The sequence below is a fragment of the Corapipo altera genome, unplaced genomic scaffold (assembly GCF_003945725.1).
Source record: "Corapipo altera isolate COAL_440 unplaced genomic scaffold, ASM394572v1 22b, whole genome shotgun sequence".
Classification (NCBI taxonomy): Eukaryota; Metazoa; Chordata; class Aves; order Passeriformes; family Pipridae; genus Corapipo; species Corapipo altera.
Window position 1 is genome coordinate 29,233,098 of NW_020884876.1, and position 19,151 is coordinate 29,252,248.

The 19,151-nt window shown below is 36.1% G+C and overlaps 1 protein-coding gene across 6 annotated transcripts in view; it reads right to left on the reverse strand.

Moving 5' to 3' along the window:
- CCSER1 (coiled-coil serine rich protein 1) overlaps window positions 1-19,151 on the reverse strand; it is a 572,831-nt gene that overhangs the window by 318,474 nt on the left and 235,206 nt on the right. For all 6 annotated transcript variants that reach the window (XR_003526446.1, XM_027636005.1, XM_027636006.1 and 3 more), the window contains exon 6: window positions 12,064-12,141. Coding sequence is in view for 5 of the 6 variants with exons in the window: in XM_027636005.1 (XP_027491806.1) it covers window positions 12,064-12,141 (78 nt within the window). In the remaining variant the exon portion in view is untranslated. The remainder of the gene's footprint in view (window positions 1-12,063; window positions 12,142-19,151) is intronic.

Sequence of the window (19,151 nt, forward strand, 5' to 3'; positions counted from 1 at the left end):
TTAATTTTTTCCCAATTAATTTCATTTACTCCAAGGACCCCTTTCTGTCAAAGAGGTGCATACTTCTTTATAAAACAGATTAAGCTCAATAGAATGTTGGTTTAATTTATGGACAGATAATTCTGTGAGTTTTTTTCTTGTCATGATAAGGAATTATTATTTTGCTAAAAAATTTGCATTCATCCTTACGCATCACTAAGGATAATTATGGAAATGAAGAATACTAAAATCAACCATTCTGTGGTTGCAGAAGAGAAGAGGATAAAGATATTCAAAAGAGGAGACTGAAGCAAAAGGCTTAAAGGATTAATAACTTAGAAGCCTATACATATTATTCATTCAGAATGTTTATAAACACAGCAATAAACAACAGATATACCAACTTGCAACTGAAGAATCACCCTCAAGAACACAGCAGAGCATAGAGCAAAACAATGAAGATACCAAGAAGCCAAAAGTACCATTTTGGTCACTTCTAATCATGACAAATACCCTTCTATCACAGTCAAAGGCTTTGCCTCTTATAGCTTGGGTTGACCAAATGACACGGCATAAGATCTGCTTGTTTCCTACCAGGAGACACAAGAGTGTACTGAAATGTCTGACATTTCCATGGGACAGGAAAATTGTTTCTTATCCAAATTTAATTCTGTATTGATACAACACCTTGCCTTCAAGTGGTCAATTTAACAAAATCCCTCCTCTCAGTGCTGAGCAGAGCTCACTGTGGACAAAGCAGCAAATGCAGAAGCAGAACTGTTTGCACAGAGGTTCTGGCCTATTAAGTTTGTAAATACGGAAAGACCTATAGCCAAAAAGATTCAAAATTTGACCAAAGAAAACCGACCTAGAGCAATCCAAACAATCATTCAAAATTAGTAAGGTAACACTACAGTCCAAGTTCCCCTCTCAAACAGTATCTCAATTTCATCCTACTTATCAGCTGCAATACCAGAATGAAAAAAATATTTAGTATCTTTAAACTTTTTCTCTCATAGTACTAAAAGTTGATAATTTGTGTGTGAAACTCCTAAGTTCTTTAACACTGGCATGACAAATAATTACTTTATTTTAAACATTCACTCTCCCCTATTTTCTTCCTATTTGTTTTTTTCTTGCTTTTATTGCATATTTTTTATTAGGATACATAATTACACACTGCAGATTTCCAGTTAGTCTCTGTTTCCTAAGCATTTTTCATTTGATGCAGACATAGCAGTCTGTCAAAGAAGTGAAGTGATAGGTATGTTAGTGAACAGTAAACAAAAAAACTTCAGCAATAATATTTGTCTCATGCTGCCTGTAGGAACTATTTATTCCTTATTCATGATTTTTCCATTGGTTCAGCTGTAGATAAACTGGTTTTTTTCTGAGCTTTTCCTCTGTTTACTGATTTATTGAAATAAACTGGCTATTTAGGCATCTTGTTAGAAGCACCAGAAAAAAGTTTTGCTCTGTAAAGGCTTGTGGAGCATTATGTGCTTCTCCCCTTCACTTAAATCTGAAACTTCACTGTGAAGAAAAAAAAATAATCAAAATAAACAACAATCAGTTATGCTGGTTCATTCCTTTCTTGGTTACTGACAACATCAAGACTTATAAGGATTACAGAAATTGGTCATGCTGATTTCAGGCAACAGAGATAATCAGACACCAGAGGAACAGAACCTTTAGGGAACTGAAAGCCTGTTCAAAGGTGACTTTAATGAAATGAGGACTGGAACTATACAATACTGGTGAGAATAAATACTACAAGAGTAAAGAACTGGTTGGGACAGAGAGGAGATCCCTGTCATTCCCAATTTCTATCAAAGAGCAACCACGCTGCTGACCTCAATGAACTTCATCATCTGCTGTCTAGGAACTGAACTACTCAGAATTAATGGAAAAGGATTTCTCCTGTTTCTTTTCAGATTCCCAGTTTTGTACTTAAAAATACCTTGATCATACCTTGATCCACAAGCCCTTGCTAACTTTAATCTCATGAAAAACTACAATTATTTGGACATAAATTTTCAATGTTCTCTGGTCATATCAAGATAAAAACCTCAGAATTTACTACAAAGCCAGACCCCATGAACAGATCATTTTATCACAAAGGAAAGCTGCCTTTTGCGAGAACCAACAAACATCAGATTTTACAGATAAGGACCTGGGAATCAGACATGTGCCTTAAGAAAACTTTCTTCCATACAACCTCATTATCTTCATCCAATCTTTCAGAACTCATATTTAAAATTACACAATTATCAGAAGGCTACCCATAACAGTGTACCACACAGCTGTACAAGTTTAAAACACTTTGAAAATATTATCCAAATTAAAAATTTGCTATTCCTTCTCATCTATAGCCTTCATCCTTGCTCAAAGATATCAAATCTAAAAAAAAAAAAAAAAAAAGTGTCTTCCTTAGTTCATGTATTCTCTCTGATTTTCTGTCAGATGATCTGCTGAGTATTTAGTTCTTTATTCACTAGGACAAAAATCAAATGATTAAGTATGTTTTTAGGCTTTTTCGTCCCTCCCATTATCAATTCCTTCAACCATGAAGGCAGCGCTCTTTTTTCCTTTAGCCCCTTTTTTAACAGAAATTTGCAAGTAAATCATATCCTCATCCGTTTATTTAAAAATGTTTATAAATTTATATTTTTAAAAAATTACAGGTTTTTTTAATTGTCAAAGTTATCTGTAAGATATTTAAGTATGAATGGCATTTTGCTATCAATTTTCCCCATGACAACAATGCAATATACTCACAGCCCAGAGACTAGGTTTTCAACATTTTAAAAAGAATTAAAACTGACGCTTTCCATTGTCTTCATTCCCAATGCCTTTCAGAACTCTTATTAATCTCTGATAAATGAAGAAACCTGACTAAATAAATTTCTTATTCTACACATTTAGAAACATAACTTTTCTGGACTACTATTAAGAGCCAGATCATATAGCTACATATTGTTTCAATAAACAAAGATACCTTTTTACTTCTCCTGTTTTTAAAAAATTATGTAAAATGAAGGAGAAAACTTTATGGTTCCTAAACAAATGATAAGGCATTAAAAGGCCACCTTAAACATACAAATACATTTCACTACCAACCATCAAAGTACTGAACTGTACCAGTAGCAAGGAGAAGAACAGAGAATAAATGGAATGCACATGATAGGGCTTAAAATAAGACTACATTACACCATTCAGAAACAAAAAAATTACCCTAATACTACCATCTTATAATCTTTAAATGCAGGGGAAAATATTTCTTTTCACAAAGAACTAGCTTTTAGGTTATACAACCATGCAAAGGTTGGCAGAAATAGGAACAGCATTTCAAAAGTCCCAACCAAACACTGTAAGTCCCCCGCTCTATGATGCAATCAAAGCCTCCCAGACAAGTCACATTCCTTGGTAAAATTAAACAGCACAGGATAAACAAGTGGCTTGTGAAGGAGTTTAAAACTTACCAAGAGACACAGCATGTCCAAATAACAAACTCAAATGGAAAAGAAACCAGGAAAACAACAAAAATCAAACCACAACATGCATCACTGCTCAATACCTTGTCTGCTCTACTAGAGACCAAGAGGAAAGACAGGATACAGCTGGGTTTCTTAAGTGGCACAAGGTGTCTCTGTTTCAGCAATTAAACCTTGCCTTTAATTTCAGGTGATTACACTTAAGAGAATATATCCACTCCTTAACAGCTGTCTAAATTGCTCACCAAAATATCTGTCTCTTTAAACTCTAGGTGAATGTTACCAAAATCAGTCAGTTACTTTTAGTGTCATACTTTTGAGACATTCAATTTGATAAGAATTTCAAAACCTGTGTTTCCTACAGTTTTCCTCTTCTCTACAGGGATTGTGTTTGAAAATGTGGCCATTAACATTACTTATTTCAACACCAGGAAAGTTGTTCATACATGTTTTGTTAGAAGAGTCAAGGACTGGATGATTTGCATTTGAAATCATTTATCTGAAGAAGCCAAAACTTTTTGTCAAAAACACGTTAAGTTTCCATGCAAATGTCTTTCAGAGGCTTTCTGGATAAAAAATGTGGTCATTGGCCAGAAAGAGAGAAACCACCTGCTAAAGTGAGAATAGACATCTTAGATGCAGGAAACCCATTTTCAAGTCCCCAGTTTGTTTAATTTATTCTAGGAAGAAAACATGTATTGCTGTAACACACACTGTAAAGTGAATAACTATTATTAAATTAATTCCTGCATTGCAAAAAGTTTACATTTTCACTACACTGAAGTTTATGAAAACACTCAAATTTTATCTCATTTATGACAATACAACCGCAAAAAAAATACTCTTGGGTTGGAATGGTCAATAGGGTTTTACATTTTCACCTTTAAAGTAACTGCTGGGGTTAAAATGGTCAGTACAGATTAACATTTTCACTTTTAAAGTAACTGATGCCTCTGATGTAATCCATGCCATCCATGACCTGAAGGCACATACCACTGTAGTCAGTGGGCACTGTGTCATCAATTTAAACAGAATTTTACTCCAAACCTCTTATATTAATAATTCTGCTCACTAAAAATAAACTCATCATATTTTAAAAATGCCTGTTAAGGGAAACTCTCTGAGCATCCGGGAGCCACCCTGGCAGTCACGCTCACACCCTCTGAGCTGGGACCGAGGCCCCCTCAAAGCTACACACCCCACACTCACAGTCAGACGACGTTTCCCACAGCAGAGTCTCAGATGTCCAGATCTTTAATATAATTTAATGACAGTGCAATAACTACATAACAGCTTTAACTGTCTCCAAAGAGGGACCCTAAATAAAAGAAACCCTGGGCTTTTATATCCTCACAGTCTAAGGGCAGGAAAGTCTGGAGTCATCTGCTGCTGCTGTGTCCCTCAGTGTCCAGTCACCTGCCTGGGCCAAAGGTCCCCAGGCCCTTTGATAAACAAAGGGTCAGCATTTCAGGAGCTCCTACCTTGGATTCTGCTCCCCAGAGCTCATCCTGGAGCTGCACCCAAGCTACCTGCACTGAATGGATTCTTCAACATGCCAAGGTACTCCCCCAGATTTACTTACACCTATCACTCCCTAGACAAGGGAAATTAGGAGGATTTACTGTCTGTATTGAGACGAAGAACTTTAAGTGCTCTTATTGGGTATATCAAAATCCTCCCATGGAGTTTCTAGAAAATCTTTTTTCATAGTCTTAGTGATAACACCTTGTCAGGAACCCATAACGTTACAAGTTTTATGACTTTTAAATATTAGCTACAGAGTACTCAGCAGGACAAACTTACTCTGTAGGTATGCATCAGAACACATTGTGAGCATGCGCCTGCCTGAAGGAAAGGAACCTGAATGAACCCAATATCTACCCTTGTAGTACTGATTGTATCAAATTTTAAGTAAGACAGTAAACCCTATTAACTGAAGAAAAGTAATGATGATCCTTCTGCATGCCTTTGTTGAAGCATCATCTGTGTTTCTGGTTGCTTTTGGAGACTTTAATAAGATATACATTAATAATTTTCCTGTATGTGCCCCACTGAGTAAACTAACTGAATTTACAGCACTAACAACATCAACTTTGCCTAAAATCATGGATTACAATTTTGAAATATTGAACTAACTGTCATGCTATGACAAAAGTTTCAACAAATTAAGGAAAACATGCTAAAAGAAAATGCACGTCCACAAAATTTGGGAAAGAAAGTAAACTATGATCAAGGTATTGAGGCAGAAAGAAATCAGACAATACAACATAGTTCTCAGGGTCATTTCTGATTTTTTTAGTAATTACATCAGCAACACTGGGAAATTACTGATGTTGTACCTACACTCTCTGCAATAAAAAGTAATCTTTTCTTTTAAATAAACGTCCTTGCACCAGGACAACCATATTACTGAGTTCAAACAAGTTTTCTTGAATGATCCCACATTTCATGTGTCAGGGCCTTCAGCTATTACCTCTCTTGAAGTATTTTATTTTCAGACTAGACTTTGAGCTGCAAGCCCTGAAAGAAATGGTAATCTCAGGAAATACCATCTTATGTTCAGAATGTGTAAATGTTTGTCTGTCTTCTCCATACATGAAGTCTGGCAGGTATAGACTACCCACAGGCACTCAAGACTACTTTCGTCTGGGTGATAAAATCTTCCTTAACTATACATCAGTCATTCAGAAAAGAATATCCATTGAGGCATTTTAAGTCCATTCTTTCCAACAGTCTGGTTTTTAACACTTCATTACAGCATCCTGGTCTTTATTCTGCTTTGGAAAATTGCTTATTTAGTCTATTTGTTTCTCCTTACTCACCCAATGTCCCCTAAGAGAGCTAAATCAAATACGCCCAGGTAGGGATGTATAATAGCCCAAAGTATCTAAGCAGCAACATTATCTGAATGATTAACTCACATACAGTATTCCTCAAAATTGTATAGCAGTATTTTTGGATTATACAGTAGCTCCTCTGTCTTCTACATTTCCTCCTTTCTAAACTTGAAGGAAAAGGTAGGTTTTTCTGGTTCCATCGTGTACAGGAAAGCTTTTTCAATGGACACACATAAAATACATAAAGAGTTGGTTTTTAATTTTTTTCTTTTATTAAGTTCTATTTTGGTAATACTATTCTTTTTCACTGCATTTCATATCAGTCAAAGCTGAGGAAGATAATCTCATAGCCACATCCACACCCTGCTGGATTAGCTGATGCAAATATTACTCATGAAACAGGTGATGTGGTCATAATCAGATCGGCTTGCTGGCAGAACCCTGTTCCTAAGGAAAAGTGTGCACAGAGCTAATAAGGAAAAGGAAAACAGAGTGAATAGATATACAGATGCTTGTTGCAATAGGACCCATAATACCTACTTTGGACTCCTACCTTCAGAATAAATTCAGTGGTTTTGCAGGTATCATAGACTACGATGATAAAGACTGCAAAACAAATCAGATGTATAAATCTTTTTGAGAAATTACAAAATTGAAGGCTTTCATCAAAGGCAGAAAGCTGCTGTGATGACGTGGCTTTTATAAGTCTGTGCTACACCAGTAAGACATAAGGAGTCATAAAGAAAGCAAATACTGACATGGAAATAAAATTAAAAAGTGGGAGGAATTGATTAAACCACTGAAGAATGGTGACAGACTGGTTTAAAATAAGATGGAGACTGGGGCAGCAGATTAATAGAGGTGGGGTTGCATGAGTCATACTTATATAACTCTACTCATTTTAGTAAAAATACCAAAAACATCCACAAAAAAACCCCAAAACAAACAAACAAACAAAAAAGAAACCACAAACAAAAAAAAACAAACAAAAAACACAGAGACTTCAGAACTTACATGCTTCTCAGAGGAAGCAGAAATTCAGGTAGAGGGCAAAAGGAGATGGACGAGAGCTAATGAGGCCTCCAGCCCATGAAAGAGGATCAGTGAACCCTAACCTCTATCTGCCCTTGGGTCAGAATGTCTATGTGATTATTCAGAGTATGTTTCAAAAACAAACAATACATTAAAATGGTCTTATTCAAAGAAGTGACAGTAAATCTTTAAAATATTGGAAATACTGCATTTAAGGTAGAGAGGGTAAATATGCCTGCTGTGTCAAACTAGTATAAGTATAGGCCCATTTTTTTGTCATCACTGCTGACTAAGTTAGGAAATGACCTCATTCTTCACCTGGATATATGGAGTCACACTCTCAAAGAAAAGTCTGCTGGGCTAACCAACGATCACTATTGTGACTGTCATATTGATTATTCCAAACATCCACAGCAAAATTATTAATCTCATTATTGACCAAATGGAAAATTTATCTCTTGCTAAGTTGCATGCACAAATGTCATGAGCTGCCAGAGTTGTGTCCATCAGTGACTGCAAAGATCTGTGTTTACAGAGCCAGTAGAGCTGCAGGATGAACAGCAGAACTGTTAGTACAGACCTATTTTAGTATAGATCTATATAGACCTACAGCAGCTGTAACACTGCTGAGGACTGTTAGCTTTTGTGGCTTCTGCTGGCACTTATATTTTCTTACTTAGGGAATTTGCATGGAGAGTATTAATTACAGAAGTCAGAACACAGTAAGATAATAAATGCTGAAGGAAATTCTCGACTCCCTCAAAGCAGAAAGGAAAGGATGGAAGATTTATTTTTGCTTTTGTTTAATGACAATTAGTAAAGCACGGTTGAGATTAATCATAGAATTGAAACACAATAAACCTTCCTATAATAAATTCATGGTTATTATTTACAACTTGGTTGTGGCTAATAACCAGTGAGACTGATGCTCATTATAATAGATAATGTATAATTTAGGTAATATTAGATATCTTATTTACTAAATGGCTGTCATATATCTCTTCTTAAAAGGCTGTCACTATATTTTAGAACAATTTAAAAATAATAAAATACTATTATAATAAAGCACAGTATAATGAGTAGGAGAAAAGAACAGGTTCTAAAAAATTGATGAGACATTGCTTGGTAAGTTGACCTTTTAGAAATACCCCTTCCTTCACTTATCTTCTAAATGAAAGGCAGGATTATTTTTAATTCCAGCTAATGAGCATAGATATAAGCAGTCATAATTAAAAGTCACTCACATTTGAGCCAGCTATGGGTTTGCTATTATAACATAGAGTAACACTTGAGTTAAAGTTGCATGACAAATACTGTTTTATTTCAAATTTTTAATTCTAAAATCTTTTAACTGTGACACAACTTTTTCCCCACAAGATAAGGACCTAATTCTTCAAGTAATATTATACAGAGACAGAATAATAAATTTCTGTTCAAAGGAAGATCCTCTCTATAGAAGAGTTTAAGTTCAAAACCATCAACAAAGATGATGTTCTTTTGTGACAGGAGAAATAAATTTTTCCCATAATAATGAGAAAATATATTGCTTTTTCAAACACTTTTAACCATGGAAAACAGCAGAGGACTGAAAGCTGGAATTTGACATAATAATCATCACTAAAATGAAATGCCTATGAGTGTTTTATCAAAAATTCTTTCAGAAAAACTTTTCAAAAGTGTCTGCATATGCAGCTGAATTGGACTTTTTTGCAAGATTTTGAAGAGCACAGCTAAAGAAGACTGCTCTGAATACCTGTTTGTCACTAACTCCATAGGGAGAAGGAAACCCGAAGGCACACAAAATTGTGTGCACTTCTGGCTGTTGTGTAAAGTTGCTCTTTCCTCACAGAAAACAAAATTTACTATTTACAATAGCTATGGAGCAAAAGTTGCTGAATGGCGCTAATGATATATTTATCTTTTCATTTTCTCATGGTTGCTTTTAGGATTAAATAGCACTGGAGTTGGCTACCTTTATTTCTTACTCAATTGTTTTCTATTCCTTTTGCTACGTATCACTTCTGCTCTTTTAACGGTATAATCTTAACATAAAAAAAGCACAATGATTCAATTAAAATAGCAGCATACGATGGACCCAGGCAGAGTATCTCTTGCTGCGCTGGAAACGATCTTCCTCCAAATACTCCTGAGTATGGTCTCATATGATTTGCATCTTTCTGGCAGTGCTGCACGTTACAGTACGTGGAATAGACTGGGAGAATGGTAGCTGAGTTCCATGTTAGGAGAGCTGAGATGCAACCTGCAAGCACTCCCAGGGGAATCTTGTTTCCAACTTCCATTAGATTAAATTCAAAATCTTAAAATGGTTTTGAACAAGCTTAGGTTCTCCATATTTATACAGCACATATCCTGTGGGATTAAAAATGACAGGTGTCTGCTTTGGTGAAGTTGGATGTAAAACAAGAGTATGATGACAGGATTTGTATTCTTTCTTTAAATAAAAATAAAGGTAAATTGTTAAAATCCAAGGAAGGACAGTTGTCTTTCTTGGTATGGTTGAGAACTGGGGCTGGGTTTCATTTCACAGTCTAATATAAAAGCTCATTAGCTCAGAGATCCTCAACTATCCCAAAGAGAGGCAGTTTTTAGGGCCCTGCTTCGTTTCACCTCTCTTTTCAGAACCACAGAATGGAATTTCTTTTTCAATCTTCATTTCTACAGCAAGGATGTGGGGAAGGTTATTATCATGTTGCTAAGGGAAATGCATCAACCCATCATCAAAAGCCAATATTATTGACTGACAGTATTTGGAGAGGGTTATGACTTGTAAAACCTGTTATTCACCTTACTACTGGAACAATACTGCTCTCTCTTGGAGTGAGTCAAGGAGAAATAACAGAAACTGTTACATTGTAAATTACTCTTTTTTTTTTTTACTAAAGGGTATTGATTGTGAGATGTATTTGACTTTTTCCTGGTCTGACCTCCATTTTACTTGAATTCCAGAGGAAAATGTTTCCTGTTTTGAAAACTGAATGAAAATTAAAGATTAAGTAATGCTCCCTGCCCTATTTTTCAGTTTCTTCTACCATTTTCTACTAGACTTTTAATCTGAAAAATTTCTTTGCTGTTTTGTTAGAGCAACTATTCCACTCCAAATAAGTAATTTACAACCCATTTTGAGCTATACAAGCACCATCTCCTCTAAAAATAAAGGCACTACAATGTACTTGTCAGAGCTTCCCTGATGCAAGCAGAGCAGCATTTGCTTACCTCAGCATGAGAGTTCATTGTACTTTTTCAAGCTAGATTTTCTTACCTCTTACACCTTTATCTGTGCTGAGCAGATCTTTTCTTCTTATGTTACATATCTTAGTGGTTTTCCAGGCACAGGGAGATACAATAACTACTGAATCTGACTTAGGATGTTGACCAGACTTCAGTGTGCCTTTAATGTGGTGTCCCAAGGAAAAGATGTGCACCCCAGTATCTTGGCACAACATTTCTCAATTTCAGCCACATGTGACTGAGGGACAGGGGTCTTGTAAACGTGAAATCCCAAAAGAGGAATGAGAATCAGTGAACAGTTGACCACTGATATCCCACTTGTTGGGATCATCACCTCTGCTAATGAAACAACTGAGCAAGCACAATACTTAACCATTCTAATAACAGGAATCAGCTGTTTATGAACAGCTAGTTGATTATGACCTATAGGCTACAAGTCTTGCACAGACATACAAAATATGGAAAAAATAAAAAAGGAGGTTTTTTCCGGAGTTGGCCAGGTCTGAAGGATGCTGGTATTTCCTGTGCTGGGGGCATGTGCAGGAGAGATACAAACTTTGTATCACCAAACTTTATTCATTCCAGTTCCTCATTTGTAATTTGGCATCATCACAAAGTGACTGAAAACACAGCACAAGCAACTAATTCTATCCAAACAGAAGGTGGAAACTTATTCAGGAGAGAGAAAATTTAAAATTTTTAAAAGGGATATTCCTGTGAGTGTAACTTAGTCCATATTATGACAATTGAGTCAATGGTGAGGAAGACACAAACTCCCTCTTCTTTATCTAACCGAACAACTGGCAAGTTGTTTGCTTCCCAACACAGCACTGCTCTGAATAGCTGGGTGGCCTCAGGAGAACTCTTCCAAGAGTCCGTCTCTGCCTAAGGCCATTCTGTATCCCAGGGCTGGATACCATGAAGTCAGCTGAAAAAGTGACACGCTGCCACTTACTCCTCAAAGCTTAAAACTTATGAAGTAGTGGACGTTGTCCAAACGTTTATTATTAAAACAATTAAAATGCCAAGCCTGTGGCTTACACTGGATTTACGACAAACCTGTTCTTTGACAGATCTTTAATGTCTCCTGTATCCTTGGAGTAACTAATCACTGTTTCGTTAAAACGGGTACTTGAAATACAAAATAAAGAGAAATTTGTTGATGATACACACATATCCAGGAATGCACATATCAAAATGTGTCACCAGCGCATGAAATGGATAAAAGCACAGTCTTATAAATAACAGTTTATAGCTCTAGTCTGCTGGAAAAATATTCCTCTCAAAACTAATAACATTTTATTCGAGGTATTTCTTGAAAATTGCATTATTGCTATATACACAGGACATCTGCTGATACCACAGTAATTTAAACAAAAGGAAGAAGTAATAATAGCACTTCACAGTACCCCAGATAATATGATAAGCCAAAATTAATAGACAATATTTAGTATTAAATTAATTAACCATACCTTGAAAAATAATGGCTCCTCAGGGAGAGGGCTAACAGGGAGTGAGGTGGTACTACTAGCTGGACTCATGTCTGTACTCTGAAAGAAAAGCACACAGGAGTTTGCATTTTCAATTAAGTTCTACATTTTTTGAGAGAAGAAAAAAAGCTTGAAAACGATACTGAAAATCCAACAGAATTAGATTGACAAGGCAACTGCAATCTGTACTTTATTTACTTGTAATTAGTTCAAGTATTTCACTAATGGTTAAGTACTCTGCATTTTCTTTATTTTAAATTAATTCCCCATTCAAAGACTGAAACACATGCACACATACACAAATAAGCCCTAATATATGAATAGAAACATGGAAGACCAAAGTTATTAATAAAAATAAGTCATTATTCTTCAATGGACCTATCAAGTCTAAATGCTTGAAAGATTGATCTAAACCCCTACTCTCTGTTGGTTAGTATGGTCACTATTTTTACAGCTGTGATAGATATGAAAAGAAGTGTGGAAGCTCTTAGTGATTTGGAATGGTAATAATAATAGAATAAAATCTGGATTTTAAAAAGATATATAAACAATAACACAACTGTTCTGGAGAAAACCAGAATATGAGATACTTTTTGGAAAATAACTCCTCAAATAATAAAATGAAAATAAATCCATCACAACCACCAATAAAACAGAAAAGATATAATGAAGAATACAAAAAAATCAACAAATTTGCATGGCCTAGAAATGCATTTCCTTCTCATACTGTAACATTGCAATGTAGAATGAATTAACGAATTCAGCTTGTTTAACTAATCTGATACCTGTTTTCACATCAATAGGGATCAACTCTGAGCCCTTTAAAAAAACCAAATTCTGCAAGTGAAGAATACGGCTCCACCCATTAAGTGATAACAGATCACTCATCAGAAGATTTTTACATTATGTAGAGACATTGCATTTTATTCAACCAACTGGTACATGATGAAAAATGAGATAAAATTTTGGGTACAAAATCCCTACATCAGATCTCAAATAGAGCGCACAGACTTCAAAGTCAACACCTACTGAGAAAATTTCTGAGTTTAATTAGATACACATCAGTTACACCACACCGGAAAGAAGAGACAACAGCTACTTGCTAAATAAAAGAGATGCAAATTAAGGAGAAAGAAGGGGACCATGGTAATTATTTCCTAAGAGAAAGAGAGAGTCAGGTAATTAATAACACATGGAACACAGAGAAGTTGTTGAGGAATAAGGGAGATTACAGCATGTCAGAAAGCCAATATGTAAATTGTCTAACAGTAGAGCAGAGAATACAGTCCGTGGTTTTCCAGCAATACAGACAATCAGGTATGTGCACATTGTGAAAAACATGCTCCTTTGGAAACAAGTCATCTTCCAGTCTGCAGCAACTATTCTTTAAATGAAAGCAGCTTCACCTCACCTCATAAATTCAGATTTTTCTTGGTACAAACCCTTGCCTTTAATCTCATCTTTTCTAGGAAGTGGCCCATGTATCAACCCTCATTAATTGTACCATAAAATAAGGACTGTCCACTGACAGAGGCCAATTTAATTTGCTACAATGGCTTTTCAACAAGGGTAAACACTGCAATGGTAGTTGGCAGACATTGACTTCTCTGGAGATCAGTATCACAATTTATTGATCTAAGAAGTTAATACTGACAGAGAAAACCTTCAGTGGATATTAGAGCTAGAGATCAAATAAATCTTTATAATAACTGAAGAAAAGACAATCTGTGTACTTTATAGCTTTTACTAAGGAGTGTTGAACTGACTTTCAGAGTGATAGTTTTAGTTGTATCATAAGTTATGTCACAAAGTATCATTTTATAATCTAGAAGTTGAGTAGAGCTAGGAAATTAATAAGTGCAGTCAGCAAACTCAGTAGTGACATTTTGATATACTGAAGATAATCAAAGACCTGCAAATGGATTTATTAATGGGTCTGCATAGCATCTGTATGAAATATTGTACTTAAATGTTATTATCCCATTTTATCTGTGGAAGTGAAAAAGAAGAGAAAGTGATTTGCTCAAAGCTGTGAAGGGAGGTTAGAAACAAAGACACAGTCAGAAATCCAGTTATTCATCCAGACTGCGCAATGGTCTACACACTTTTGGAGTGCTCTGATCTCTGTCATTTCTATACTATTTAGCATCACAAAGAGTCTTTGCTGATACACATACATCATGCAAAAAAATCCTATTAAAAAAATGAGGCCAGAAAAATGAATATCAGTTTAGATAAGAAAAGACAGTAGATACACAATACAAACTTTCATTTCTTACCCCCCCCCATGTTTGAGAAACTGTCCCCAACACCTCCAATCTCTCTCACTAAGAGAGAGTGCCTCCTTATAAGGTGGATAGGCCTATTTTCTAATGTCTCTGAATAGAATTCAGGTGGTTACTTTATAAATCTATTTCATGTCTCTTTTATTAGAAGGTATAGTTAATTATTCTTACTAAGTATTAATAAATGCAGTTAAAAGCTGAGACATTTAATTATTGTTTTCCAGCATTCGCCTGGTCTTGCTGCTTGCTGCTCCCATAGCTTAGAAGGCCACCTGAGTTATTGCAGCTCCCAGTGCAGGGATGAAGCATAAATTACATCTGCTACTGTGTCTTGCTACCTCTTTTTATGCTAGTATGTGAGGTGAAGGTGGCCAAGTATGTTTTCAGTCGTTCAATTCTCTACTGATTAACAATGAGCAATTAGTATACAGGTGTACAGATTAGACCTGACTGCTCTTACAACGTAAGCAAAGCTAATCACCTGAGCTGTGAAATGCCAGTGGGAAATTTCACCTCATATAAGACACTGATCTATCACTTAAAAGCATTTGTATGTCTAGTACTGTTTTTTTAGAAGAGTCCGAATTCTCAGGAAGTCTATCAAATCTAATACTTTGCACAGTAATTTTTTTCAGCGAGGAGGGATCAGCAGGAAGCATATTTTGTTAACTTTCTACCTTGAAAAATAGCTGGAAAGATGCTCTTTTAGCCTTTTAATTAGGATGAATCAATTATAAAGTCCATAACCAGCATGCAACATAAAGTGTGCATAACCACAATTTGTTGCAGGCTTACAGTGTTTGAAGTAGTTCACACTCAGATCATATTTTCACATTGTTTATTTATATTTAATATAAACTTAATTTACTCAAATATTTAAATTGACCAAGTTACCTATCTCTCCTCTCCTTATATTAAATGCAAAAATGTAAGAATACCAAAGTACTAGGCACAAATTACTACTACTACCGGTTCTTCAGTTTCAAAAAACGGCAATATGAAAATTCTTAACATAAAAATAATTTAGTAGCTGGCACAAAGAAAACACCTTAATAAACATGGTTTTAGATGTGTAAATTTAAAGAAAGAAATCTAGGGGTTTCTGGTTTACAATTGAGTATATACAGAGGAAAAAACACAGTATTTTTATAAGCATAGAAATGTCACATTTCTCATAACAGACAACGACACATACACACCACATAATTAATAGATTTATGTAATAGTAAATATCTCTTCCTTTCTGCTCTTTGTTTTCCCATTGCTCATCCTTCTAGTTTGTCGTCATCCCTTGCTTTCCTCCACAAAACTCATAATAAACAGAGACACGACTTTCCTTGGTCAGATAACTTCCTGGCACACAGAGATTAGATGAAGAGTCCATTAATATGTAGGAGAAAACCATTTTTACCTTCCCAAACAGCAAATTCACCTCAAGTTAATCTCTAAAACCCCCCTTCACTTCCATCGCAAGTAGAATCTAATTTCAAAAGTAATTTGGACAATGACTTTGGGGTTAACATCTTTTAGAGAAGAGTACTTGCAGGATCATCAATTACTGTCACTGTGTGAGTTGGGACTGCTACTATGACACATTATATTAAATGCAACTCCAGACATATTTTTATCCTAATGAAAACCAGGGGGTTGCTTTCACAGATGCAAATGCTTTGTTGATCAGTCGAGAACTGATTTCCTTGAGCAAAACTCTACTCCCCCTTCAGTTTCTATTGTTTCTTTCATACTTCATTGACTATACTATCCAGCCTTGACATTTTGTTATTGTATATTCTTTCCTAATAATATCATATAACATCAGCTTTTTCTGCTCTTTCAGCAGGCAATTGAGAGAACCAAGTGCTCTCCTGGGATTTTAATCTGCAGGCTGCCTATTTCAATTGTTTTTCTTTACTTGCAGGAGATCTTTCAGGTTCAAATGTACACATTTTTTTGCTCAAACTGCACTTAGCTTTGTGGCAAATATGATGGCTGCCTCACATAGTAGGTTCAGTGGGTTTTTTGTTTGTTTTTCTTTACTCTAGTCACAAAGACACGTTCTTTCTCCAAAGCCTGCATCACAGCACTAACTACCTGATACTCCATACCACAGTTATAGCCTGAATCTAGAAGAAAATGTCTGCATCCACTCAGTGTATCAGCAAAGAATTTGTGGGCTCTCTCAAATTCCTATATCTTCCCTGCATAGAGATCCATTGTTTTTCTGCACTTCCAAATGAAACACTTAGAAAAGAAGTAACCAATTAATTAAACTGACAAAGGTAAAATCAGGTACCAGAATTGACTCCTCTCCCTCTCTTACACACACATGCATGTTCTGTATCATTATACAGCATAGTACATTGGGACCAAGATAGAAGCTGTAGCCAGAAAGGATCAGACACCAATGCAACCAATAAATGTACCTACAATTACATTAAGGAGGACAGAAATATTTACAGAATATACATTTAAATATTACTGGATATGTGGAAGTAATTATCTTGATGGGTTAGGAAAAAAATGCTCCTGAAAACAGGTTGCTCTCTAAGTTCCTCTGAACTATCCACAGATGGCCATTGTTTCAGCCAGACATGGATTTAAGTGCCAATTTCAGCAAAACAGTTCCTATGCTCATATACTCATACAATTAACTGCTCTCCATGAAGCACTGAAAGATATTTGTGATCTCCTTACAATGTAATGTCTTTTTTTTAGCCTTTAGACTAAAAAAAACCCACTATTCCTTTGAGACAAAAATCTATTTCCAATAGCTATTAATGAATGTTTTTCTTTAAGGTACACATTTTATAATACACTAAACTCATGTCCATAAAACTATACATGCTTTACTGTTCAGTGTATCTCTTTGCCCAAAAGTACATTGGGACACAGGCGATATCTCCTCCAATATTGTGGTTGGTCTTCTGACTATAGTTTCCCTGTCATAGAGTGTCTTCATCTAAATGAGGGCAATCTTTCACAATACTAGCAAAACTTATTTTTCAATTCTGAACATGATGAAGCCAACCTGATTTTTATTTATGCACAACTTGCTGCTCAGTTATCCAGTGGTTTCCTACCTTTACTTTACTCTGTAAGCATTATATAGGCAACTTTGCCAGATTTTCACACTGGTGTTTCAGTATGTTTTCTGTGATTCCCAAAAAGATTCAGATGCCTTCAATTGCTATGCATTTCACTGAGGTTTTAACAAGCTATTTTTGCACTTTCCAAATGTTGTGATTGCAATTGTGATTGCAATTATTCTCACTTCTTCATCAGTTCTCAGAAGGATTTTTACAATTTCAATATGGAACCACTTCTGACAGTGTGGTTCTTTTAACTTATTTGGATGCAGAGGCGCCATTCTCACAACTTCCTTGAATTACCCAGTAACAGCTTAGAGGAAACATTTTAAACATCTCTATGTATCTGCTGCTAAATCAAGGAAGACACGATTGAGGGTTTTTCCCCACTACAAGAAAAGAAGTAAATGGCATTTTACAATTTGAAATATATTTTCCATGGCTGCAGCACTGCTTCCATATAATGGTGATAGAAATAAAAGGTAAATAATTAGTAAGTAAGTTTCGCCATATTATTTGCTTCACAGTGGTTTTAATTGTAATACTCTTTAATGATTTTAGGAAGCTGAATCTATTTGTGCAACAGAAGGCAATATGTCAGCTTCTGAAATCTACATTTCTGAAATGTAGAAATTTTGATTACCATAGACAGTTTCTAGAAAGCTAAGCCTGCTTTTTGGTTTAGGGAGCAGGTTCCAAAGTGAAGTTAGTCAAAGCAGAACGAAAATTCCTTGATTATGTGGTATATGCTGACTTTCCACCCTCACACAGTAAATTTCATTCTTGTAGGAAAGAATAAGGGTAAGGTACAACAGGTAATTCAATTCCCATCCTACCAGAGGGTTCAATAGAAACTACCCCAACTGCAGTAAGCTCTCCACAATTCTTCTAGTTATACTTGTTCTTCTTCCCTACTCCAGTCTAATACTTACTGCTCTTCCCAGCACTAATCAAGGTATTCACCGAATCACAGAACTGTGGAATGGTTTGGGTTGGGTTGGAAAGAACCTCAAAGATGACCTAGTTCCAACCCTCTCTGCCGTGGGCAGGGACATAAACCAGGTTGCTCAGAGACTCATCTAACCTGGCCTTGAACACTTCCAGGGGTGGGGCATCCACCACTTCTCTGGGCAACCTGTGCCAGTGTTTCACCACCCTCGCAGTAAAGAATTTATTTCTAACATCTAACCTAAACCTTCTCTCTCTGTTTGAAGCCATTCCCATTTGTCCTGTCACTCACTACATGCCTCCTTCTTTCTTGTGGGCTCCCTTCAGGTACTGGAAGGCCACAATTAGGTCATGCCTACGCCTTCTGTTTTCCAGGCTGAACAATCCCAATTCTCGCAGCCCTTCCTCGTAGGAGAGGTGCTCCATCCCTCTAATCATCTTCATGGCCCTTCTCTGGACTTGCTCCAAGATGTTGATGTCCTTCCTGTGCTATGGACCCCAGAGCTGGATGCAGCAGTCCAAATGGGATCTCACCAGAGCAGAGTAGATGAGCAGAATCACCTCCCTCAACCTGCTGCCCACGCTGCTTTTGATGCAGCCCAGGATACAATTGGCTTTCTGGGCTGTGAGCACACATTTCTGGGTCATGTCCAGTCTCTTATCCACCCACACTCCAAGACTGTCTTCAAGACTCTGATCTTTCTCACCTTGCACAACATCTCACTTGCACAGCATCTCCTGTGCACTTCCC